The following is a 26,138-nucleotide window of genomic DNA, read 5'->3' on the forward strand; positions in this document are numbered from 1 at the left end:
AATGAATACTTTGCGTCAGTATTCACCGAGGGGAGGGACATGATGGATGTTGAGGTTCAGGATAGATGCTTGATTACTCTAGGTCAAGTCAGTGTAAGGAGGGGCGACGTGTTAGGCACTCCAAAAGGCATTAGGGTGGACAAGTCCTCAGGTCTGGATGGGATCTATCCCAGGTTACTGAGGGAAAGAAGAGAGGAAATAATTGGAGCCTTAACAGATATCTTTGCAGCATCCTTGAGCACAGGTGAGGTCCCGGAGGACTGGAGAATTGCTAATGTTGTCCCCTTATTTAAAAAGGGTAGCAAGAATAATCCAGGTAATTATAGACCGGTGAACCTGACATCAGTGGTAGGGAAGCTGCTGGAGAAGATACTGAGGGATAGGATCTATTTACATTTGGAAGAAAATGGGCTTACTAGTAATAGACACCATGGTTTTGTACAGTGAAGGCCATATCTTACCAACTTGATAGAATTATTTGAGAAAGTGACAAAGTTGATAGATGAAGGAAGGGCTGTAGATGTCATACACATGAACTTCAGTAAGGCATTTAATAAGGTTCCCCATGGTAGGGTCTTGGAGAAAGTGAAGTCTCATGGGGTCCAGGGTGTACTAGCAAGATGGATAGAGAACTGGCTGGGCAATAGGAGACAGAGAGTTGTACTGGAAGGGAATTTCTCAAAATGGAGAGTTGTGACCAGTGGTGTTCCACAGGGATCTGTGTTGGGACACTTGTTGTTTGTGATATACATAAATGATCTGGAGGAAGGTATAGATGATTTGATTAGCAAGTTTGCAGATGACACTAAGATTGGTGGAGTAGCAGGTAGTGAAGGCCACTGTCAGAGAATGCCGCAGAATATAGATAGATTGGAGAGTTGGGCGGAGAATGGCAGTTGGAGTTCAATCCAGGCAAATGTGAGGTGATGCATTTTGGACAATCCAATTCAAGAGCAAACTATGTGGTAAATGGAAAAGCCCTGGGGAAAATTGATGCACAGAGAGATCTGGGTGTTCAGGCCCATTGTACCCTGAAGGTGGCAATGCAGGTCAATAGAGTGGTCAAAAAGGCATACGGCACGCTTTCATTCAATGGATGGGTATTGAGTACAAGAGTTGGCAGGCTATGTTACAGTTGTATAGGACTTTGGTTCGACCCCATTTGGAATACTGCATCAGTTCTAGTCACTTCATTATCAAAAGGATGAGGATGCTTTGGAGAGGGTGCAGAGGTGGTTCACCAGGATGTTGCCTGGTATGGAGGATGCTAGCTATGAAGTGAGGTTGAGTAGATTGGGATTATTTACATTAGAAAGGCAAAGGTTGAGGGGGGCACCTGGCTGAGGTCTACAAAATCATGAGTGGTATAGACAGGGTGGATAGCAAGAAGCTTTTTCCCAGAGTAGGGCATTCAGTTACTAGAGGTCACGATTTCAAGGTGAGAGGGGAAAAGTTTATGGGAGACATTCGTGGAAAGTTCTTTACGCAGAGGGTAGTTGGTGACTGGAACGCATTGCCAGTGGAGGTGGTAGAGGCGGGCACGATAGCAAGATTTAAGATGTATCTAGACAGATACTTGAATGAGCAGGGAGCAGAGGGATACAGATCCTTGGAAAATAGGTGACAGGTTTAGATAGAGGATCTGGATCGGTATAAGCATGGAGGGCCAAAGGGCCCGTTCCTGTGCTGTAATTTTCTATGTTCTCTGCTCTTTGTTCTTTGTTCTAACCACTTCTTCATATTCAGGAACACTTTTCAACTAGAGCGGTCTTCTCATTGGACATCACCTTAGTCTGAGTAAGAATGGAAGAGAATGAGATGTCACGGCAGAGGATTGCAGATTTCCTCGCTATTACCCCTATCAATGACTTTATATTTCATTTCAACTGCACGGAAATTCACATTCTTCTTAGAGCAAATGAACTTAGCAGGAAATTTTCACATGAGCCTCCAAATATGCAGGAATCAGTATAGATTTTGGCAATGTCTGTGTAAGTGCCAACCAGAACACGTGGAGTCAGTATTTCCTCTTCCTGCCAAAATGCAGTCATGTAAATGTCCACTGTCTTGAACATCTGGCCCATCAGAGAGGCAAGCCCCTGACCAAGCTGCACAAGAAGAAACAAATTGAATGGCAATAGTAAAGGTAGAGATTGTAATGCTTACTAATTCAATAGCAACCTGCAGTTTCAACACTGAGACTGTAATCATTCCTACCTTTACTACAGTAAAGATAAAGACGTGAAGCTCAGTTCCTGAAGGGGTGATGCACTTCTGTCAATCTAGATCAACTTTGTCGGTGAACAAACATAGATCGAAAGAGCAAAGTTATAAAGCCTTCACATTTCACAATAGATATTCTGCCTGTTGGTACTCAAGGATTGTGTAGCACTTAAATAATTAAAAATAACACATTCAAGACACTTCCTATGAAGTCAAATGTGGATTGCAAAGCTTTGTTTTGTAGATTACTGATTAAATGGCAATTCTGGACTGTAACTGAAGTAGGTTTATGACAAGGACTGAGTCTATTTAGAGTCCAAAGGCTGTACATTAATTGCATTAGGTATTGTTTTATAAAAGACATTCACAACAGCTTTAGCAGAAACTTAAAACTCAAAGATTGACATTCATTAAAAGAGGTACACTAGTTATGTTTTTTTTGTATTAAACTATCTTTAAGTTAAACAAGACTTCAAATGAAGAAGATAAAATATAATCTTCTATCCTCAAGTGTATTGAAGTCTTCATGGCATTTGAAGTGCTGACCTGATGGACAAGGAACAGGAGTAGAGTATCACTGTCATTGGATCTAGAAAGTGATATTTTGATACCTGAATGCACTGGGAGGATGTTAATGAAGGTGCTTAATGCTGTCATTGACAGTAAGACAATCCAGGGCACAAAGAGAAACAGAACTCGGATGTGGTTTGCCGTGTGGTTTATAATATTCAATTTGAAAAAAAAACTGAGGCCTCCAGAGGGGCTAGTCAGAAAAGCTGTAGACAGATGCTATGAACCCTGGAGTCCACTGCAAATGCACTCAGGTCAGGCAGGAAGGTTAGGCCACGTTGTTGTGTAGAAATGAACAGAAGAAGAAATTTGGACTTTTTTGGCCTCAACAGGAAATATGTATATTATTTCTTTTCATATTTGCAACTTTTGATTACACTCAGAAACAATGAATTTACTGTAACATAAATTTTTGAAATAACATTTTGATATCCAATTATTGAATGTGCAGTAAATTATGTTTTTGTGGACTGATTTTTAAGAAAATAATGGGTTAAATTACTGCAACTCATGTTTTACATCTGTCAGTAAATCAAACATTTTTTAAAAAATTAACAGGATTCGAAATTCTAGTGTTTACATGTCAAATTGTAATTTAATCATTAATGTTACAGGATAATTGAAAAAAATTAGTGCATTTGTCTAAACTTACATCATGAACCAGATTCAGCTGCATGTCTGTTATTGGTTCAATTTAAGCTCTGACCAACAGCATCAAATTTAAATAAACAGACTGCAGACCTTAGTTCCGATTGCACATCATGGGCAGTATACAACAATTAGGTGAAATGTATCGGGCACTGAATTTTGGTACCTGCTAGTTAAATGTATCCAATGCTGCTACCATGCTGGTCATAAAAAATGCAGATAGTAAAAAGGTTAAACCTTTTGTTAGACAAATGTATTTTACTTTGCAATAGCTTTGAATTGAAGTTTTATTCAATCTGTGTAATTCCACTTCATGTTGCTGTCATTCTCCACATGGCTTTCCATGAAACGAGCTTTCATTGAGAGAAACAATTCTTGAAGCTTTTAGATCATAGCAGTCACTTTAATTACTAGTCTCTGATTCATGCACACTGTGAGAAAAAGCCATGTTGAAATGTGATTAACATTTTTTGCAGTATCTTATTTTTTTCCACTCTATTGATTTTAGTTATGAATATTATATAAGGTGGGCTAGAAATGAAACACAATGAGTGAAGTAATAGGAATAGGTAAGAATTTTGATTATGTTTGTTTAGTATCTTCCCACTTGAGAGACTGAAACACTATCAACCACCTTCTTGAGTGCTGATGTTCTTGGATAACCTTTTCAGGAGGGTGGTGGCATTTGTTTGCTGGCATTATACACAAAAATGGAGCAAGTAAATTGGAAATGGTAATTAGAGGGCTAAAGTGTGTTGTGTTATACACTAAAGCTCACAGCCAGATTTACTGCATAATGAAAATAAGCTGCATGGAGGTACTATACCTAACAATAAAACTGCTACTGCAAGGTCATGTTATTTTTTCATGTCTTTACAACTTCATCAGATAAGATGGAAAGGTATCAATTCTAAGGAATATAATTTCTATATTTTTCTGGGAAATCAGACATATCAATAATACAGAAATCGTCATCATTTATTTTGTTTCCCTACTTACCCTAATCTCTGATGATTACCATTTTCAAGGAAGCAGAAACAGGGAAAACTGATAGTGTAAACTATTTTTAACAAAAAACAAAGGGGGATAAAGTGTGCTTCACTATTTAGTGACAGGATTATTTTGAAGTTTTAAAATGTCACACAACGCACAAGATTTGTGCCTGCAGTAAAATAATTCACCACATTGAATAGTCAGTCTTTTGGTAAGCTGACTCTGTTTCCCCTTTAATATAGGAATCTTGATTGGATACTGATATCGTTTAGTTTATTTTATTCCTATGCTCATGTAAAGTAGTTCAAACATTATGACCTGCAATAACATAATGTGTTAAATAAGGCATCAGCATTGAGAAAAGATCTTTTTTGGGTATGTTCTATTTAATTCCACTAAGTAAAATCTAACAAATATAATACCATTATGAAAGTGGTAACATCTATATTTATTTAGCTATCCCATTGCTTTGAAGTGTTGATTTAGTTTAATTATTAAACCACTAAGGTAGTTCTTGAGGGCTGCATCATTCCCAGCACCAAGATTTATTACATCAACAACATTCATTAAATGTTCAAAAAGGAATCAGCTAACCACAAAAAAAATCTCAAGCAAGCTCATTAGTGCAAAAAATGTTTTTTGAGCCTGATGCTAAGCTAACAGTATATATTATGAACCGGGATTTCACACAGCCGAGAGAGAGAAAGAGTGTCACCTTTCTGACCACCTTCTTTTCTCTCTTCTGTGGATCCTCATTAAATATTTACTGTTGATTCTGAATGACCATCCTCATTATCCTTAGAATTCCACACAGATTCCCCAATGATGTCATGGAAATGTTAGACCCATTATGTTAAGGTAAAACTACCAGCTGCATTGTACTCCCACCTCCCACCACTTCCCATACCTCATCAAGGGATCTTCTGAAGACAATATAAGAATTTCATCATGAGACATGATTGAAATATACAACCCATAAGTTACTTACTAATTCAGCATAAAGACTGAACTTTAATCTACCATATTAAGCACTGCACAAGTCTGAAAATTACAACATTGATATGTGATACTTAGGAGTCCTTAAATAAACGTGTAACTGTTCTCCTCTGAAATAATTTCTTCTATTTCATACAATTAGTAGAAGTATTATTTCTTGCCTATATACATGTGTATGTCATTGCTATTTCCTCAAACCATTGCATCTCATCAAAATTGACCAATTCGCTGAAGGAATAAGTGGATTCCGACCCAATGCATTTTGTGCAAGGCTGGTTTTGTACTAGCAAAGAAGTACATTATAGGTATATGATCACAGTAGTGGAAAAATATGCACTAAGGTTCCACTTTCAAACCAGTTTCAAGCTGCACCAGATTCCCTCAATCACCATTCTGTTGAAGCGCAAAGAGTACATTATTTACATGTGACCCAATTTCTCATGTAACTAGGTCTCTTTAAACTTTCACTGTAATTGTGGAAAAAGCTGCAAATTAACTGCCATATGTAAAACCTGGTGCAAAATTTATACCTGTATATCCTAGTGAAGAAATTTTACATTATGGCTACTTAATATTACTCATTCAGCGATCACAATGTCATTAAACTTGTTAATAGTGGTACTTCAATGATGCAATGCACAAAAAGTAGGAGGATGTTTGGAGGACATGCTCTTTATATTAGGTACCAAGTAATTTATTTGAATATAATTAATGTGCAAGTGGGACAATTGAATTCCTTTTTCGAACAAGTTTGCAAGGTACAAATTTAAAAATAATTTAAGGGTCCTTCCAGAGTTTACCCTGAGAATAAATTGATTCAACTGAGTAGACAGATCCTTATTTCATCTCTGGTATCTGCGGACCTGGCTCATCTGAGGAAGCGTCTGGGAAGGAAGAATAGTTATAGGTTTGGAGAAGTACAGTCTAGGCTTCTAATCCTCAATGTTATCCAGTGATTTTTGTTGAAAATCTTTCCGTGGCCACTTGGTAAATATTCCCGAGGAGGTATCAGAGTGTGACTGGCATCCTTTAAATTTTATACCAGTAAAGAGTCATTGGCCTCAGAAGGAAATAAAATGAGCAATATTCACAATGCAAAACACCACTCTCACACATATAACATAGAGCAGGATTAGATTAGATTCCCTACAGTGTGAAAGCAGGCCCTTTGGCCCAACAAGTCCACACCACACCTTGCAGGTTCCTATCCCCCTATAACCCACACACCCCTGAACACAACGGGCAATTTAGCATGGCTGATCCACCTAGCCTGCATATCTTTGGACTGTGGGAGGAAACTGGAGCACCCGGAGGAAACCCATGCAGACACAAGGAGAGTGTGCAAACTCTGCACAGACAGTTACCCAAGGCTGCAATCGAACCCGGGTCCCTGGCGCTGTGAGGCTGCAGTGCTAACCACCTTGCCACCGTGCCGCCCAGGAGAAAAATTTAAATTAGTATTGACTTTGATAAATGTTTTAGGAAGACCTTTATGCAGTTCTTAGAAAATACTTTAAACAATGTGAGGCAATAATTAGGCGAAACCTTTGTGTAATAATAATAGTGAGTTCAATATGTACGCCAATAGTAATTCACAAATCGGCCAGCAGTTAAGGGGAATGGAGTTGTAAATTTCCAAAATATACCAAAATCAGACGGACACTTTCAAATGTTGCCAGGATAGACTGGGAGATTTCAACAAAAGCATCATTATAAAGTTATTGTGCCCAATTAAATGCTCTGATCTACATTTGGAAACAGTTTATCTGGATCTCATCCTCACCAAATTCAAACCTTATATCTCCTATCCAGGTATATATTGTATTTCAGCTAACTGTTGAGCTGTACCACAATATATTATGTGGTCAAATCTCACTGGAACATTTCTACAAACTTTCAGGTTATTGAAAATGCTGAGAAAACAAGACTGTGTATTATATCTTGCCAAATTATTCATTACCCTGGCTCACGACTGTTCCTAATAAGCAAGATAAAGGAAAACGTTTCATTTCACACAAAATGCTTCCCATTTAAATAACGAATCTTAAGCATGCTCAATAACATATGGCCAGCAATTTACACTATCTTACCCTGCTTCTATTATAATATTTTAGAGCAATACACTCTGATTTCAAAGGTTGTAAAAGCTGTCAATAAATTGACGGTCCACAAACAAGCAAAGCAGCAACACAAACAGTTCCATTTTAGTTCATTTGCGTCCCATAAAACAATGAATCGAAGGGTAAATTATTAATGTCTGCAGCAATTATCACATCCTGTTGCTTTAAATGCTTTTACTGTGATGGCTTAATTAGAGTTCAAAGACTTTTGAAAATACTGATCATGATATTCTCAGCAGCATGTTTCTGTTGCCGCATTGAGTTTGAATCTAAACTTGCGCAGGCAAAATAGGTTGATTTTGTAAATAAAACTGAAATACCAAAGATACCTCTGCTCTTAAAGCAGTGTAATAGAGTCTACGATCAATCTGAAGTTTTATACTTATTGTATTCTCTTACTCTACATTACAAAAAAGTGAAGACACATTCATGCATGCAAAATGTAATAGTATTTGTTTCACTTTGGCATGAGTGGAATGATAAAGTATTTTAAAAATGAGAATATAATTATGGCCTAATTAGATCTAATATAGATGACAACCCAAATAGTTATGCTAATTGATGCATTGATTACCAGGTTGGCAAGTAGATATCCTCTGGCAATATAGCAGTGATAATGATAGACAGTAGTTTTCATCATGAGATCACTCTTTTCACTACATGTTCAAAGGGAGCTTTGCTGAAAATGTCAATATAAAGATGCAATTTAATATTGACTATAAATGTTTCATTTATGACTAATGATTTAAGAACACCTACAGCTTGGGATGTTTATGTTATTATATTGACTTACTCAAATACCAATTGTTTTCATGCCAGTTAAAAATGGTATTCACTTATATAAGCTCCCTGACGCTATAATGTCACAAGCCATAAATGCACATACAACTAATATAATCTTCACCAAGAAAGTTCATTATGTAATTAATTTTTAGTATCTGTTTAAAAGGGAGCACGTGTCGAGCCTTGTTTATTTCTGTTCAAGTCCCATTCTCAAACTTAAATAATAATCATGTATGCATATCATCTCAACTGACATTTTAATGTAACATGGTGGGATTTGAGTAAGCTTTAGATGAAGGATTAAACGAAGCCCACTTACCCATTACCATTTGTAGGAATCTGTTAGAAATTTTATGGCACTTTTTGGAAAAGAGCAAGGAGCTTTTTGTTTTGTCCTGGCCAGGAAATGTCTCTCAATTAATGTCACCAAAACAAAAATCAGAGGTAATTGTGTTACTGTTATGGGGTATTGACCTTTGCATATGACTGTCATATTTCTCTACATAGCACTTCAAAATAATTCTTTCTATATGAAATATTTTAAGAACTTTTCAAAAAGTACAATAAGCATATAAATTTCAGCCATTCTTTATTTTTCAGATGTGAGGTACACTATCTTGTATCTGTGTTCAGTTCTTGTGCCCTCATTAATACTGCATTATAAGTGAATGAAGCTGAACAGTCTGATATGCTTAATAAACAGCTGGTACTTCAAGACAGAACCCTTCTACTCATATGATATTGTACTTCATCATTAAACTGTGGTCATGTAGTGCTATAATGAGAAACATTCGTTTCATAAACTTTATTCCTTAACCTTTAAATATAGCTCTTTTATCTTTCCAGAAACTTGGTGCATAATAAAAGTACGCTGTCTTTACAGAAGCAAAGTATTTAACTGAACAAAATGCATTGTTTTAATAATGGCTCAATTACTGAGGATCTTATTTTCCTCAGTTCAAATAAGTAAGGTGAATTACTATTTTACTTCATAATTTATGGCTTGCTAATGAAATTGTGGCAAACAACAGTTTCAAAATGTCTAATTTAGGCACATATAATTTCATGAATAATAGTAACAATTCTGCCCTTAGCTATTTCAATATAGGACGGTATTCAGTCCTTGGTAATAGGGTCATTAAACATTTTCAGTAATTATCTATCTAATAGTCAAAATTGGTAAAGTGTTCATTTACTTATTTCTTTTAATTAAATGAGTTATAGCCAAAGTTCAAATCCAAACAATGACCTGGCAATCCTGGCAGTTATTGGCAAATTATACCCACTCATACTATCCAGCTTTGACTCCAACAGAATTTGTTACAACCAGTGTTGGTAAGTAAAGTTAATATGAGGCCAATGGGCTCATATATCATTTTGGGAGCACTTCCAACACCCATCTACACTGCTTCACTTGTAAAGTTTATTTCCTAGATACCATCTGACATAGATCCACTTATTTCATCACCGGACGTAAATTCTTCACTGCACTAGAGATGCCATGCATTCTAGTCTCATTCCTTGTCTCTGGGTGTCAATCGTTTATTTGAAAAATTCTATATTATCCTCAGGATTTCAAACTTCTCTTATATGGAATTCTCTGGTGTGCTGGTGTTTCCTCTTACCTGTGCCTCCACAGAATTTGAGAAGTGACAATTCTCAGTGTAAAGTCTATGGCCCAAGCTTTACCTACTTAGTGTTGTTGTTGTCGTAAATAATATGTAGGGATTTTGTGCATTCTAAGGCCAACCATGAACTCCAAATATTCATTAGATTTGATTAATCTTGGCCCCTTGTTATCACCAGACATTTCAGTGGTCTACAGACATAGCCCTTTAAGGAGAGTGTTGGAACTTCAAAGTTAAAAATCCTATAGCATTCTGAAAATTCCAGTCTTACTTATTAGAATTCACACAACAATAACCAATACCATACTGTGAACTAAATGACTGTGCATCAAGGCTTTACCTATAGTATTTATGTGCACCAACAATTATGTTTTCTTCACTCCACTTTATTTCCTGTTTGTCCTGCACTATGTGTTGTTCACTACCACTGATGTTGAACTAATATACTATTATACTATCAAATTTATTCAACCCTAAATAATTCGACATTGCAGTTGAATACTACAGCATAAAAACAAGCTATATGACCCATCAAGTCTGTAATAATGTTTATTTCATCCTGATGTAGCTAGTCCAATGCACATCCCTGCTTGATCTAACTTTCCTTTTATAATCATTTTAAAACAACTATTTTGCTTTGAAATGAATTTATAGATTTTACAAAAACTTATTTTGCTACTGGAAGTCCCTTTGGATTTACCACATTTGTCCACTGTAGAATGATCTTTAGAGTGATAATGATATCAACAACAAGGGAAAATCTATTTTTGCCCTATAAAAGTCCAGATGATGTTTCTTTCATTTACACAGAAAAAAAAACAAGTAATAACAAACTCTCAATTCTTTTTCAACAGCTCGTGAGCAACTTTAAGAGCATAAGAATTAACAAGAACATAAAGAAAATTATTTCAACTCATTTGGTTACTTTTGACAACAATGCAGAATTCAGAAATCACTGCCTATATCCTGTAATTGATTTGTCTAAAATCTCTATGAAATGCATTTTAAAATCACTGATGTTCTAAATATTCCCACTCTGAGTGTGAAGCATTTGTATCCAATTTCTTCCTTCTTTTAAGCTTCATCCAATGTACTCTGTTTGACAGTTTGTTAGGCTTAAATAGCTGATCCCCTCAAAGTCTTGAGCATTTTAATAACTTTACTGTCTTCATTTCCTTTTCTGTAGTGTAACAAACTTTACATTTACAGTGTCTTTGGCTAGTTATCAGATATTAGTCAACTGTTGTGATATTATTTCTTCGTTAAAGTGACTGGAAGCTGCATTCACAACAGATTAGAAATGGATGTTTAGACTCTATATCATATACTATTGCTTCTGCTTTATTAGTTTGTGCTTTTCAAATCAAGATCCTATCTGTTTATTTTTCAGTGTCACAAAATGTACATGCAGGTTCAACAATTTTAGAAAATATATAAATGTTATAAAGTTTGCTCACCTAGAACTTTCTTCAATATTTGTGCAACTTTGAAGGAATCTGTCTTAATAACAATTATTTTGCCAACCATTTTCTACTCATTCTAATAAAATTCTTAATACATAATTTATAGCATATCTAAATGATACCCCCAAATCTGAAATTAATCTAGCAAATTTAATAGTTTGTTAATGAATGAGTCAGTGTGATGCAAACACCTTGGTAGAATTAACAAAAGGTCAGAAATTGTTGTTGGTCTTAAAGAAGAACTCGAAGAAAATGTGAATAATATAGGATCACAGTGAGGTCAACCATACCCTTGTAGAAAGATTTTAAAATAATTACCTAAAGACCATGATAACAGAGAAATGCTAAACTATGTACAAGTGAGCAGTGGAAATGAAAATAAAAATGAAAAATGAAAATATGCATAGGATATTATACACAGGGTGATGAAAAGTAAGAAATCAAGAAATTGCCATGGATGAAATGTCCTTTAATCAATTCCCGTTGTGTTTATAGGCTACATTTTCCCAAAATTAACAGTCACAGCATGAACAAGTGGGAGTCAGTGGCTTGCTAGCAAACCGTATCACAAGCTATTGCACATTTGCACCACGTGGGACTTGGGAGCTGTGAGATCCACGTCAGTTGAAGTGGAACGCAAAATTCCCAATGTGTAGCGTATCATTTGTCACGGTATGTTCTGCAAAATCTTCTTGTTCCTTAAGATCACCAACACAAGTCTGGCTGCAACTTAGATAACGTTTTTTTTTAACAGTGAGTATCCAGCTGCACCATGATGCAGCCAGTCATCAAAAAAGATGCTGACAAGTGCTTGTCAACTTACAGGCAGTTCTCCTTTATATTTTGCGAGAATAAGAACACCGATTATTGTTGGGCGGATTCCACTGTCAATACATTTCCCTGGTCATTGTACGGTTTCTAATGAGATCTGTTTTGTTTTCCGGTTAAACTATAACAAAATGTATTTTACGATCTTAAAGCCTGTATTGAATTATCACAACAAACAGAAGAATGCACTATGCCCAAAATTGCATTTTGTCCAAGAAGTTTGAAACGATATTTCACTTGTGTAAGCCAGCTGTTGTGTTGAAAAGTTTTTGAAAAGTTTTAGTCATTTGAAAAATAGGGTCAATGTGTAAGTAGCGCATCCCTGATGTGCCTTTGACTAATATCTTCCAACCAGCTGCTGTTGGGTCTCGCAGCTGAAACATTCTAATGTTTCTTTGATGTAAACCAATTCGACCATCAAATTATACAATTGACCGCAATGCTTGGAACCAGTATATCTTTTCAATCTTTGGAATATTTGCTCGCACAATGCGTACGTTCTCCATGGTCGTGGTTTTCAACTAAATAATGGCGCTTTTGTAAACTAATATTGTGTTTTATTAACGCAATGTATGCTTTTGAGTCATGAAGGTTGATAATCAACCTTCTACCTATCCTGCGCAGAAAAGGTTCTTACTTCTGGCTTTCTTTGTTCTAGCCACAGAAAATGTTGGCGGGTGGGGGTGGATGAAATGCCAGTCATCTACAAAAAGATATCGCTTACAAGAAACGAAAATGCAAGCAATGTTAATTAATTTTAAGAGTAAAGTGCAATCGGCAACAGATCTCTAAAACTGGGGAGGGATTGTTGTTGACCTCGATTTTGACACGTGTTTGCAATACATTTAGAACAGCTTTTTCGTAAACAGCCTTGTCCCTTAGGGTAAATTGTACACTAACTGACTGTGCTACTAACGTGATGGGCTAAGTCTTTTGAAACCTTCTTTCTACTGAAATATTAAGAAAAGTGTATGTTTCGTTGCTTGGGTGTGCGCCTGTGTGTTTTGAAAGGAAAATGCTTACCACTATGAATTTGTCGTTCTGTCCGTTACATACGCTGTCTGTTCTCGACTTCTATGTTCCATCTTTATTAATATGCGTGTTGCGTTGTGTCAGTTCTGTATGTTTTGCCCACACAAAGATTGTAAGTTGTGTTTGTGCTCTGCATCTGCACGGTTAAACATTTCTGGGTGTATATATTGAATTTGTGCTGTGTGTGCCTGTGTATGTACGTGTTGTGTATTTATTACTATGCATGTTTGGCACCTTTTTCTATGCAAGTTTTATGAGCTTGTGCCTGTGCATGTTTCCTGTATGTCGCTGTAAACTCCAAAGCACGCGCAGCGTGGACACATGCAGACTTGCGTCTGAGCATGTTATATTTATGGTGCTGGCTTTATTATGTGCGTTGTGTGTGTGACTCTTTACGGATTGTGCGATGTCTACAGGGGCAAGTCAGACCTTCTGAAAAGACAAGCTCCTGGCAGCTGTTTCGAGACCGTTTTCACAATATCCCCGAGTACCTACAGGCGATAAATGATCATCTCGATTTTACATTTGCAAAACTGCTGGAATAAATGTGACTTCTGGGTACCAAGAGGTCAAGCACGGCTGCTCAAATATTTTTCTTACAAAATGACGGATTTATTAGACAAATAAGTAGCCCGGCTGATGCAAAAACCCCAGTGATTGAATTTTTGCGTTATGTCAACAACAACTCGAACTACATCAGTGCCCCGAGATTTAGTGATGATGGTTGAGATTACTCAACAAATAGGATTTTGAAATGAATACGGATTTCTAGGGATCTGCTCTGACACTTTTCGCTTGACAATTCCTCCACCGAACCACGCAACTGCCCCTCCCAGGATTGCTATTGAAACCAGTCTCAGATACGAGTCTTTAGCATGCAAAAGAGTATTTGACAACATACAGATCATTAATTAATTGAGGGTATCCAATAACTGTAAAAGTCTTAATTTTGTTTTTAATGGCTGTGGCACTGGTTATTGGATAATCAAAATTTCTAACATAGCCCTTAGTAAGATCACTTTCTCCTTACTATCCAATTGTTAGCCTGGCTCCAAGTTGTTGCAATGTGGCTTAATTTGTGAGATTATTTACCAAATCGCTTCTTTCCCCTTTACGAAATATTGACTGGACTCGAGCATAACGCTTGAAGACACGTGGCTATGAAACCCACTGTTACCTCCATTTGCAAAATTCTGCTAACCCCTTTCCCCGAACGCTGATAGTAACTGCTGCATTTTTGAAGAGCTGAGCCGTCTCACGGAACACAGTTTGCTTTTGGCTGGGAGCTGTTTGTTTTCAGTGAAAGGAGTGGAATTGGCCGTGGTGCTGAAATTTCCCCCCTGTTTGGCCCAGTTACCATACAACCTTCCCGAGAAAATATTTCATCTGTACTTTCAGATTGCTAAATGCAAAAAAAATACTGACAGCTGAATTGTGCTCATTCCTGTCCGATGTACTGGTAGCAAATAATATGTAGCACCTAATAAATCCAGCTGGCGTTCTCTATATAGCCTCATGCAGAAATAATTATTGTCCTGCCCTGCTGATGTCAAAAGGCCTCTTCGTCTCATCTGTCATGAAACCAATTTCACTTTATTTACATCCATTTGGTAGTTTAATTACTGCGCTGATGAATAGCCTAAAGGAATTAAGTTACGATTCCTTAGAAAGCTAAATCGACAGATATATGGGCTTTTTCTTGCTGAACAAAAAAAAATCTGCATGCTTGCGTGCATGAAAATTAGACGAGGATGCATTGAGTGTCTCTTATTGGCAGTCAGTTTGCACCTCGTCCTCTCCTCTCAGGGAACTTGGGCTGTGAGTGTGTGTTTATTTCAAGGCATTTCTCACATATTCGGCCCAATAGGCTAAGGAAACAAGTCGAAACTGAATTGCATTGTTGGATTCCATCTGCTGTTGCTTTGAATTGGCTTCGCAAACTCCACATGAAGGGCAATGGTATTTTTATTTAATCATAAACTTTATAATCAAATGAGAAACTATTCAACTATTTAACAGTTCAAACAATAATCAACATGTTAAAGTCCTAACGCCGACCCTGCGAGGAAATAACTCCTCTCCCTTGACGTGACCGCCATTCACCAACTTGCCTGTCGTTAAAACACCACAAAAGCTGTCCACGCTTAACCCCACGTTAGTTTTGGTGTAAATTTTATCGATCTTGTTGGGTATCGTTAGTTTTGGGATAGTTTTTATTGATATTGCTGGATATCTTACAATCTGAAGGATGGCGCGGTGTTTTTTTTCCCCCAAGTTTGGCCGCCACTTGCATTGGTCATACATGGCCAGTGGCCCTGATAAATCCCTTTCGGCATTTCGCAAAACTAGCTTGAACTCATTTTACAATTAGTTGTAAACTGACGGACTTCTGTCTGGGAGAGGGTTAAATTGGGTTTGAGGAGACAATTTTGACTCTGGTAAAAGTTCAGGACACTCCTGCCGAGCCAACAATATCTTGAACGCCGTTTTATGATTCAGATTTTCCGAAACACGTGAGTGGCACTGAATTTCTCTGTAGGTTTGGTCACGAAAACCAGATGTTAAATGGTGGGGGGAGGGGGGGGTGGCACTTTCAAACGCAGGCTACACTTTCTCTCGAGTGCAGCTATACATTCGTCTAACGACACAGTAAACATATTACCGTGATTCACAACCGGTTTTTAAATTTGGCGTCTGAACTCGAGAAATGTTTCCAATGTGCTTGTCGCAATTTCGTTACAAATAAATCCATTCCTTTTGGTAATGTTTCACAATATTCAGCACTTTGCCAAATAGATGTCGCAACAACATCTCTCTGAATGTAATCTGTTGGAGAATACAGATAATTGAATTAATAAATGCCCTTTATTTGTTTTCCATATTTTTGTCAAGTGCCCAAACCTTATCCAACGACTTCACATATTTTCTTTGCTGCGGAGAGGAACATTTAATAATTGAGGAGACTAACATCCTATTAAAATTGTACCTTCGACTTTTGTGGTCAATTCCATCTGCAAATGAAGATCCAAAGTATTGAGGTGGTCACACCTTAGTTTAGGCGGGCGACAGAGAGGTTAAAGGTCACTGGTCATCTTACAAGTGGTGTACTATTTTCTTTGAAAATGTCAGACTTTTCCTTGGGATATTGTGATCGTTTTGGGAGGTGCTAGCACGGTTAGAAAAGGTGGGGTGGCTGGTGTTTTGGCGTGTTTCCTTTTGATTAATAGATACATGTGGCAAACGGCCCAACATATGGTGTGCGAAGCAGCTTGAAATGGTACCTAAGGCATCCCCTACGGCGATTAACATATTAGAGGCTTTTGTGCCGTCAGACAGTCAGACTTCATCTTCTGTACGCCTCGTAAAGTCAGAGCACAGAGCTGTTTGATAGGCTTTCAATAATGCATTACTGCCAATGACAGAGTTATACTTAAAGGGATCCCAGCTCTCATGCCTTTTATATAAAAAATCACTTTAAAATAGAGGTTCAAAGAGATGAGTGGAACTGCTAACTCAGGCTCCCCTTGTAGAATTTTAAACTTCAAATGAGACACTGCTACATAACGCTTGTTTTCTGGATGTTCTGGGCAAATTCATGTAGAATGGAATTTTATGATGGCATTTATCTAAGAGGAACCGAGCATGTCAATAAGCATCTGACTGCACTGCAACCACATTTCGAGATGTTACTGCAGAACGACTGCAATGTTGCATTTATCTGGCAGCATCTTTAAAGACGTTTAAACAACAATTCGAAGCAATCGTCTTGCCCTGTTAGATTGCACTCGCCCGCTGTTTGTTACGGGTGCGTTATTGGCAACGTAGCAGCGTCTTTGACATCCAGTGAGGTCGGTTTCTACAAAAAAAAAGTATTTGCTCGCCCCGATCAACTTGAAAGTAAGCGAAGACTTTTGGTAACACAGGTTGCAATTCAACCTTAACAAAACAAAATAGGAATTACGAAAATAGGTTGTGGCAAATCAAAATCCTTTTAAAAATACTTTGTTTCTTCATTAAAATTAAATCTACCATGTATCATCAGCAAACATGATCTAAAGAATAGTCTCGGTTCTGCAGCGCATACTCATCTACTTGCCGTAGTAAAATCGCTAAAAACTATTGTAGAATGTTTACTAATAACGTTCCAAAATAAAACTATTCGGCAAGTTATACGCCTGGATCTAATTTGCTGAGCAGCAATTTGCTGCTATGGGGATCTAAGTGAGAACTGGATTCAGACTCTTTCTTGTCCAACTCGAATTGTGTCTTACTGTAAGTTCAGCACTCACCAAAGTGCTCATTCGATATTACGTCGAGATTAGAAGAGGACCCTATACCGTTATTATAATTTAGCGAGCTCTTGGTTACTGGCCAAGGAAATGGAAAATGTTCCTACCATATCGTTGCGATTATATTCTGACCGCGCAGATAATTTGAAATAATGGAGCCTATGTTTCTGTTTTCCTTCAAAATATAGTTTGGCGAAGTAACGTCATTTACAGGGTCGTTGAAAAACCATAGTATCTTAGTCACAGGGTGAACTGTGCATTTTCCTAATAATGCGTAATTCGGTGGAAGGTATGTGCGGTCGCGCGCAACGCCGAGTTCAAGTGGATTCTGTAGTGGATTATAAAGTTTTGCAAACTTTTATCTAGGCTATATCAGAGACTGGCGCTATTCATAGGCCGCTGGTAAAAATAAACGTCGGAGAGGAAGTCTCAAGAGATAAAATAATCAGGATCTGCCAAACATAGATTTTTTTTCATTTCATAAGCTCTTTAGTTACTTTGTCGGCTTTCTTTTTTTCTGTTCTCTGCTGGTGAGCATTGGCTGGAGAAACATCACACAATTTCACAGCAGATAAAATGCAGAGGGTGACTAGAAAGGCATGTTATGCATCGCAAGTTGCGAATTTAGATGCGGTGCTGCCTGTTACATTCCCATAAACGCTTGAACATGTTAAACATCGTTTGCATTCATTACATGTTGCTATTTCTATACGGTGTTTCTGTCGCCCACATTAATTTATTGAAACAGCCTGTTCACTGAAAACGTTTGAATTACTTTATGTGTCAGAAACCTCACGACCATAGCGTGCCCAATAACTAGGGTGGAGGTAAAGGAACAAATCTTGCAGATGGTCAAAATCTATAATAGATATTTAAGACAAAGTAAATGTCCTTACCCCATTAAATTAACTCTGTCTTGGTGAACAAAAGTTAGGCAATAGAAATAATTATCTCTTTGCTGGGAAATGACTGCAGCTATACCCCTTTTCCTCAAACACTGGAAAAACGACCAGGTGGTAGTCTGAAAATACTGCTTTTATATCACCAAAGGCGATTAGTATTGCATTAACAGTGTTTAACATTTTAAACGCGCATTATATCTGCACAGGCTGAATCTATTTATTGAAAAAAATGAACTGTTGCGACGTCAATATTCGTGACATTTAAAATTGAAAACCCCAACAATTTGGCTGCAATGACGAGGATGAGATCAAAAGCAAAATATGGCGGGTGCTGGAAATCCGAAATAAAAACAGAACGTGTTGAAGAAGCTCAGCAGGTTTGGCAGCATTTGTGGAAGGAGAAACACGGTTAACCTTTCGAGTCCAATATGACTGCTGTCGGGGACTGAACCGGTCAGTTCCGATAAGATATGCAACGTTGCTGTTTTTTGTATGTTTTCACCCTTAAATCCCATAATCTGCAATCACTGGTTTGATGTGGCAGAATCCATGCTAATGTTACAATTAAATTATTCTGACACAGTCCCGGGCCACGTAGGTCTCAAGCTTCATTAAATGTTTATTGTCAGTACATGACTGCCTGAGAATTCCTTGTGTAAATGAGTTTCCCATAGACTGTTCAAGCAGTGGAAACGTAGCAGTAGATGAGCCCTCGTGTTGAGAGTGTGGTTCATTTCGCAATGAAGACATATGACCCGGTCAACAGACCAGGTTAAGATAAAATCTTCGGAAAGAACAATTTCGGAAGGCTGATGAAACAATGGGAAGGAGGAGGGGTGGCTGAACGTGTACTGCCATTATGGTTGGAGTTTAAAAGAAAGTACCGACAGGTAGTGCACTGTTGTTGGTGCAGTTGTCGGTGGTCCTCACCATCTTGACCTCTGACACTGCCATCTAGTGTTGCTTTTGCATTGTCATTGATTGCAATGCTGCCTCGGAATTTTAGTGGTCAGCAAATGGAAACTATAAAAATTAGACCGTGGGAAATGGCTGGGAAACGAGATCATTGACTTGAATTGAATCAGTGCGGTTATCACCTTTTATCTGATATCCACATGGCAATGTAGATTTGATACTATTATTCATACAATAGACAAACTTTTGATTTTTTGTTCGTTGTTTAATCGCCATCAAAAACGCGTAATAATTACAATAAATCCCGAGCCATTTTTTTGAAAAACAACAATTGAACGGGGTTTATTGCTACTAGAAATCGCCGAAAATTTAAATCCGGGTGTCATCGACCAAATTTCCAAATAGATGAGAATGTGCAAGCCAATTTAAAACAATTGTTGTTTTTCAGTTTCTGTTCACTTCCAGGTAACAGCCAGAAATGAACAATTGTGTTTTAATTCCTGACATTTCCTTTGTGTGCCGCGCATGGTGTTTGTTTTTCTCGCTAAATTATTTCTTGTTGGTGGGAAAGTTTCATATTGAATAGGGGAAAGGAGATAAAGTAATCGCTTTACTTATGCAGTTTCCCTGTTTCTGTGATGCCTGGCGTCAAAACAATTCAAGAATAAAAGTCATAGAGGAGTGGAAGGAATAAATCGTTTGTTAAATGCAATTAAAGAATAAATGTATATTAAATAAAGTTCAAAGTGTTTAAAAGCCTACTGGGACATTTTTCCTTATCAAAGCAGATTTTTCTTTCAAAGAGGGTTTTGCACCGTGCCACACAACAAAGCTGTCGTGACAACAATTACCAAAGTTTTAATTAGCCTCTTGTCATCCTTCGCTTTATTAATTTGTTGAATCTCTTAACATGAATTATTTACAAAGCATTCGTAATTACATTTGTGAGAATCCTCTCAGATCTGACAGTGCAAAAGGCAATAATTGCGATAAGGGAGCATGTTCATGCTGGAGACAGTAGTTGCTGTGTCAGACTGATTTTGGTTGCTACTTTGCTGTGCATTACGAAAAAAAATGAAAATAATGTCACAGATTGGCAAATAATGGCGAGGTCTAGCGTGTTGCACAATTTCATAATTAAGAGTAATAAAATTAATACAAAGCCGTAGCTTGCATAATGAAAAATATTATTTTCAATTTTATTCAAGGATGATTATGACATCCAATCCTTTATCTTGCAAAAGCCCTGAAAACTAAACAGACCTGCTCTGTGCGTGGCAAACTCTTCAATACTGTCTCAATATATCACTAAACGCTTTGAATTGAAGGAGAATAAGCCAGGTCATCTAATTCGAATTCAGAAGCGACGGTCGCATTAAAAGTAATGTAACAACAGACTAAACGTGCACGTGATCATATAAACGGCGAAACCGAAATCCAGAGAATTGTTTTAACAGCAATGTAAAAAATGATTTCTTCAGGCAAACCCCAAGGTTTCTGGAATGAGCCTGGGTAACTCTGCAGTACTGGTGCGTTTATCTTGTTGAAGCAGCAGAGAAATTAGCCAAGGTATCAGACAGGAGGAAAAATCAATAGGATCATGGCACTGAGTGTCTATTATTCATTTATGATGGTTTAATATAAGTTGATACCAATTGCCGAACAAGTGTTACATGCGATTTCCACAATTCTCACGTTATTCTTCGCGGGTCGTGACCCGTTGTTTTCTAGAATTTGCTTTATTTTAGACATAAGAGTTTATACTTCATACACTGCACATTTTCTGATAGCCAAATAAAGATGGAATGTAACCTCAAAAATATAATTTGTCATTGATAACCAAAGTAAACATGCGCCTGTGTCAGCATATTATTTTGAAAGTCAGCTAGTGTTCCAAGTGTTAATTTTCATGAAAATGTATTATGGTCCCTTTTCTTTCATGTAACATTATTTAAATGTTCTGACTGGGGTTTTTGCGTTTGTGTTATACTGAGCGGAAGTCTCACATGCCATCAACTGTTCCGTAAAACCTCGCCTTTATTTTACTTTTGGACTGATTCTAGTTTTTGTTTCAATGCTTTCCATAAATTTGAAATCTTACCTGTGCCATATCTAGAGTTTAGAACAACATGCGATCTCTTTAATTGTGTAAATGTACAACAATGGAATATGTCCTTATTAATTATCTAATTTATTCATTAATAATAGTTGCAGCGACATTGTATTGACAGAATTTTTAAAAAATTTACAGTTCGGCTACTTCGCATCCAACATTTGCAATTGTTCCAACTGATACCAGCGAGATCAATGAATCTAAGTGAGACACCCGTACATGTTCCTATTCATTCAAAGGCGTGTTTGCGTTAAAATTGTTGTCTTCTACAATGGATCATTCAACGCCTCCATTTTATGAAGCGGGGAAAAATGATCAAGGGGTCCAAAAGTTAACCCAAAACCTGTTAGCTAAATCTCGGGGTGGAAAGTGTTCTAGTAGTGCAGTAGGTGGCATCACAAACGTAGTTCATAATGCCGCAACTAACTAGGAGCCTAACTACAGAGGTTCATTTGCCACTTTCATGTAAAGCAAAGGAGTCGGGACAACATGTATTTAATTTAAAAGTTCTTCTGGTGTGATATGTAAAGCACTATTGTCCGAATTTTGAGACTTTTTTTTATTTTTAAAGCACAATTGCAAACATCTATCGCATGTTTAGGTTCTTAAAATCATTTCTTCCTTTCAAAACTCAGAATTTCTGTTTACAGAAAGTTCGAGCGTTCAAATTCTGAAGTGCATGTAGACGATTTTGCTTTTGCGTGTGTTCACGGTTTAGAGCATGCACGGAAAACTTAGAAACTGCCTCCAAATGATATTAGCGATCGTTGCAAGCTTCTGCGGCTTTTTACCTAACCGCTTCAACTCAGTTTTACCAAGAAAAAAATAGAAGTGCACTCTTAAACAAACAGTTGTTTCCCTTTTTTTATTAATAAATGTGCGAGGACATATCTCCCTGTTGTATTTGGCTTACAGAAATAAATTAAATAAATAAGTAAATAAATTTTAAAAAACACAATCCAGGAGGAAGCTTGGCAAAAATACATTGGACAGGGCTCGACTTAAAGTGAAACTTTTTTTTTCCTTTTACGGATGATGCACACGTGGCTGCAGTTTGTAAACATACATGTGCGCAAATTAAAAAGTTATTTACAATAAACACCTATATACAGTTATAAACAGGGTCATAATGTTGTGTCTAGTGAAAACAGGCAGTTAACAGTGAAATCACACCATCCACAAGGTCTATCAAGCTACTCTATAGTGCTCATTTCAGTTCCAAATGCATAGAATGTTTGCGCTGCAGACATAAGATTTTTATATCAAATCCATAGGCGCCAAATTCGGTATTCCATCCTCAGCTCATGCAGTCATTTTGCTCCTGCGCACGTATTTTAGATGCCTGCTAAGGAGATATTCCTACCCAAAACAGAATCAATAATTTAGTGTAAATATTTAATGCGCAAACTTTTGGTAGTCCTGTATCAAGCTTTAGATGCGAGAATCGCTTGAATTTAGATCGTAAACCATAATACGCTAACATGTTCTCCACCCAGTACGATATACTAAACTCTGCAACATACTTTTAGTGCAATTACCAGAAAACGGAGTGCCGACAGCTAACGCCCGTTACATCTGCCAAAAAAAAACAAAACCATGATCTGATCAGCATGCAGACCTTTGGAAACGATTATCACTGTAAAATGTCAATTGTGATTTTTTTTTCGTATGTTTTGTTTTTTCTATTAAGAATTGAAAATAATTAATAATGAGGCTATATACCACGATCTGCATAAATACTGTCCCAAACGGCAAATCAAGTAAGAATATCCGCAAGCACGAGTGTGCTTCTTCTATCAGATAAAGTGAAGGAAAGATATTACTTGGGGGGGAACCACACGTTATCCCTCTCCAGTAGTAAGTACTCATATCAAATCAAATGGACGATCGTGCCTGAGCATTTTTTTTGTAACTGAAGCAATCGGCTTCTGAAAAGTCAGACTCGAAATGTCCTAACGCAACAGACGTCATGGGCTGATGAATAACAAAAAGTTGTCGAGGTAATGGTTTTTTTGTTTTTAAAAAAAAGGACGAGAGAAAACGGAGCACAGCAGCATCAATGGAACACTGGAGTGAAATTATACTGAAGTGACTGAACATCAATCAATTTTTCTTCGCATTTTGTTTCCAATAACGAGATAATGGCAAGTCTGGCACGGTTACAGTTTTGTTCTTTTGCTTCCCCTTAAAATCTAGAAATTTCAGCACAGAAACCGGGCGGTCTGAATTACCTGTGACTTGCATACTTCACCAATAACGTGGCAAAATAACACAAACACCACGACGCTTCAGAAACCGATGATTTCGCTTGGATCAGATCAGGAACGCGTTTGCAGACCTCCGCTGGCTCCATTAAACACACATAAATAAAGTACTGTGACCAAGTCCGGGAGGGAGACAAGTGAGGACGAACATCTATCCTCGGTCACCCCCAGAAAAAAAATCTGTCCGTTATCGAGTCTGCTAGCGGGGGTTTTAGGAGACGGGCTGGGGGAGTGGCGCAGGGGGGTGGTGGTGGCTGGAATAAAAGGTGGCGGGGGGGGTGGGGGGCAGAGGATAGGAAGAAAGGGGGATCCCGCTTTTTCTCTTCCAGCTAGTGGTTGGCGGAAAATTTCATTCGTTTCTGCTTCTGTCTCTGATTGCAAAACCAAACCCGCACAACGTTCTTTTTCAGGTCCAGTTTCTCGGCGATAGCCGCGATCTTTTCGGAGGAGGGCCGAGGCTGGACGGCGAAGTAAGCCTCGAGGGAGCGCTTCTCCGGGGCAGCGATGGACGTCCTCTTGCGCTTCTTCTCGCCGCCGTTGAAGATGTCGGGCTTGTTCATCTTGTCGCGGTGCGCGCCCTCCGCCTCCTCCAGCCACGCTTGCAGGATGGGCTTCAGGGCGATCATGTTGTTGTGCGACAGGGTCAGCGACTCGAAGCGGCAGATGGTACTCTGGCTGAGCGAGCCCACGCCCGGGATCTTCAGGTTGGCCAGGGCCGCGCCCACGTCCGCCTGGGTCACCCCCAGCTTGATCCGCCGCTGCTTGAAGCGCTCGGCGAACGCCTCCAGCTCCCGCGGGTCGGCGTCCACGTCGTTGACCGACGGCAGGCCGGACGCCACGCCGTGGCCCACCAGGCCGTGAGGGTGCGGCGCCATGCCCATGGCCGCCTGGTGAGGGTGGGGGTGGTGATGGTGGTGATGGTGGTGGTGATGGTGGCTCAGGGGGCCCAGGCCGTGCATGTGAGCCGCGTGGGGGTGAGAAGAGGTTGACACCACCCCGCCGCCTCCTCCTCCTCCACCACCACCTCCCCCTCCACCCCCGTCCCCCCCTCCTCCTCCTCCTCCCGCCCCTCCGCCCCCTCCTCCGGACACTGCCATGGCCCCGGCCAGGGTCAGCGAAGACGAGCTGAGGTGGTCGATGAGTTCCCCCGGGTCGAGCGGCTGGTGCGGCTGGTGGGGGTGGTGGTGGTGGTGGGCGTGCGGGTGCGAGGACAGGGCGGACGGGTGCGGCAGGGCGACGCTCGAGGTAGAAGTGCATGGCACCGTGTTCATGGTGTGGTAGGTGGCATCCGGCTTGAACGGGTGGCTCTTGCCCTGGGACACGGCGATATCCACGGCCGCCAGAGCCTCGGCGCGGGCCAGCAGAGTTTCATCTAAACTGGCGAAGATGTTACTCTGCAGCTGTTGTCACAAACAGAGAGAGAGAGGAGAGAAAGAAAGCAACATGATCAACATCTAATTCTCAAAAGGGAATAGTCAAATAACACTTAACAAAACATTTAAAACTGCAACATGAATGCTGAGAAAGAGTTGCAATCTTGCAAAGGCATGAACAGAGTTGAGCGAGCAGATATTGAACATTTAAGCAGTATTTTGCCAGACGATTGCCTTGCAGCTACAACTTAGTCCACATTCGAGAGAGAGAGAGAGACAGAAAGGTACGTACCGGCGGCGCTGGTAGACAGGCTCTCCTTATTGCTTCCGAGCTGGAGTGCAGAGAAGTGTACTTGTGCTCAGGTAGGGTGTGATGCATCCCGAAGGCTGGCTGTTTGCTGTTCATGGACATCATTTTGAACACTGTACATAGGGATGCTAGAAAGAGGAGAGGAAATGAGGCTGGAACTGTGTTTAAAGAGAACGCAAAAGTTGTGAGCACATATTATAAATGCTTATGTGTGCATTCGCGTTTTTTTCTTCTTCTCCTTGTAAACATGTAGAGATATAAGTAGCCTTGTGTTGAACTGCAGGCCAGTTGCACACTCCTGCTCTATGTGTGTGTATATGTCTGTGTGTCTCTCTCAGTGAGTGCTGCCTCCCTATTGCTGCCTGGGACACACACAGGCTCCGCTTACACCTGCTGCCCACTCTCGGACCCAGCCCCCCCACTCTCCGTGCTCGCGCGAGATCTGGGCGTCCCTCCCGTGCCAGCGCGTGCGGCCAAACGGTTGCCCGGGAGACCAGCGCCGGAGGCCGCAGCCCATTGGGCTGGACCGTTCAGGGATGCGCGCAGGCGCGCTCGCCCGCCCACTATTGTTGATTGACAAACGCCGAGTCCCCGCTCCTCCCACCCCAGTTCCTCCTCTGCCCCCCGCGGAGCTGCAAAGTCAAAGGGAAAGCGAAAGGAGACTACAGCTCCCACAATACAACCTCCC

At 39.2% G+C, this 26,138-nt stretch overlaps 1 protein-coding gene across 3 annotated transcripts in view; it reads right to left on the minus strand.

Annotated features, from left to right (window-relative positions):
• LOC125453427 (POU domain, class 4, transcription factor 1-like) overlaps positions 1 to 25,878 on the minus strand; it is a 62,986-nt gene extending 37,108 nt beyond the window's left edge. Inside the window, exons 1-3 of one of the 3 annotated variants that reach the window (XR_007247760.2) lie at positions 25,433 to 25,878; positions 23,735 to 25,167; positions 21,693 to 22,862 (exon numbers count right to left, since the gene is read on the minus strand). Coding sequence is in view for 1 of the 3 variants with exons in the window: in XM_048533008.2 (XP_048388965.1) it covers positions 24,097 to 25,167; positions 25,433 to 25,555 (1,194 nt within the window). In the remaining 2 variants the exon portion in view is untranslated. Of the gene's footprint in view, positions 1 to 21,692; positions 25,168 to 25,432 lie in introns of those variants that run through there. The other 2 variants (XR_007247761.2, XM_048533008.2) reach the window with 2 other exon arrangements.
• Between the last annotated feature and the right edge of the window lie 260 nt (positions 25,879 to 26,138).

The sequence above is a fragment of the Stegostoma tigrinum genome, chromosome 6 (assembly GCF_030684315.1).
Source record: "Stegostoma tigrinum isolate sSteTig4 chromosome 6, sSteTig4.hap1, whole genome shotgun sequence".
Lineage (NCBI taxonomy): Eukaryota > Metazoa > Chordata > Chondrichthyes > Orectolobiformes > Stegostomatidae > Stegostoma > Stegostoma tigrinum.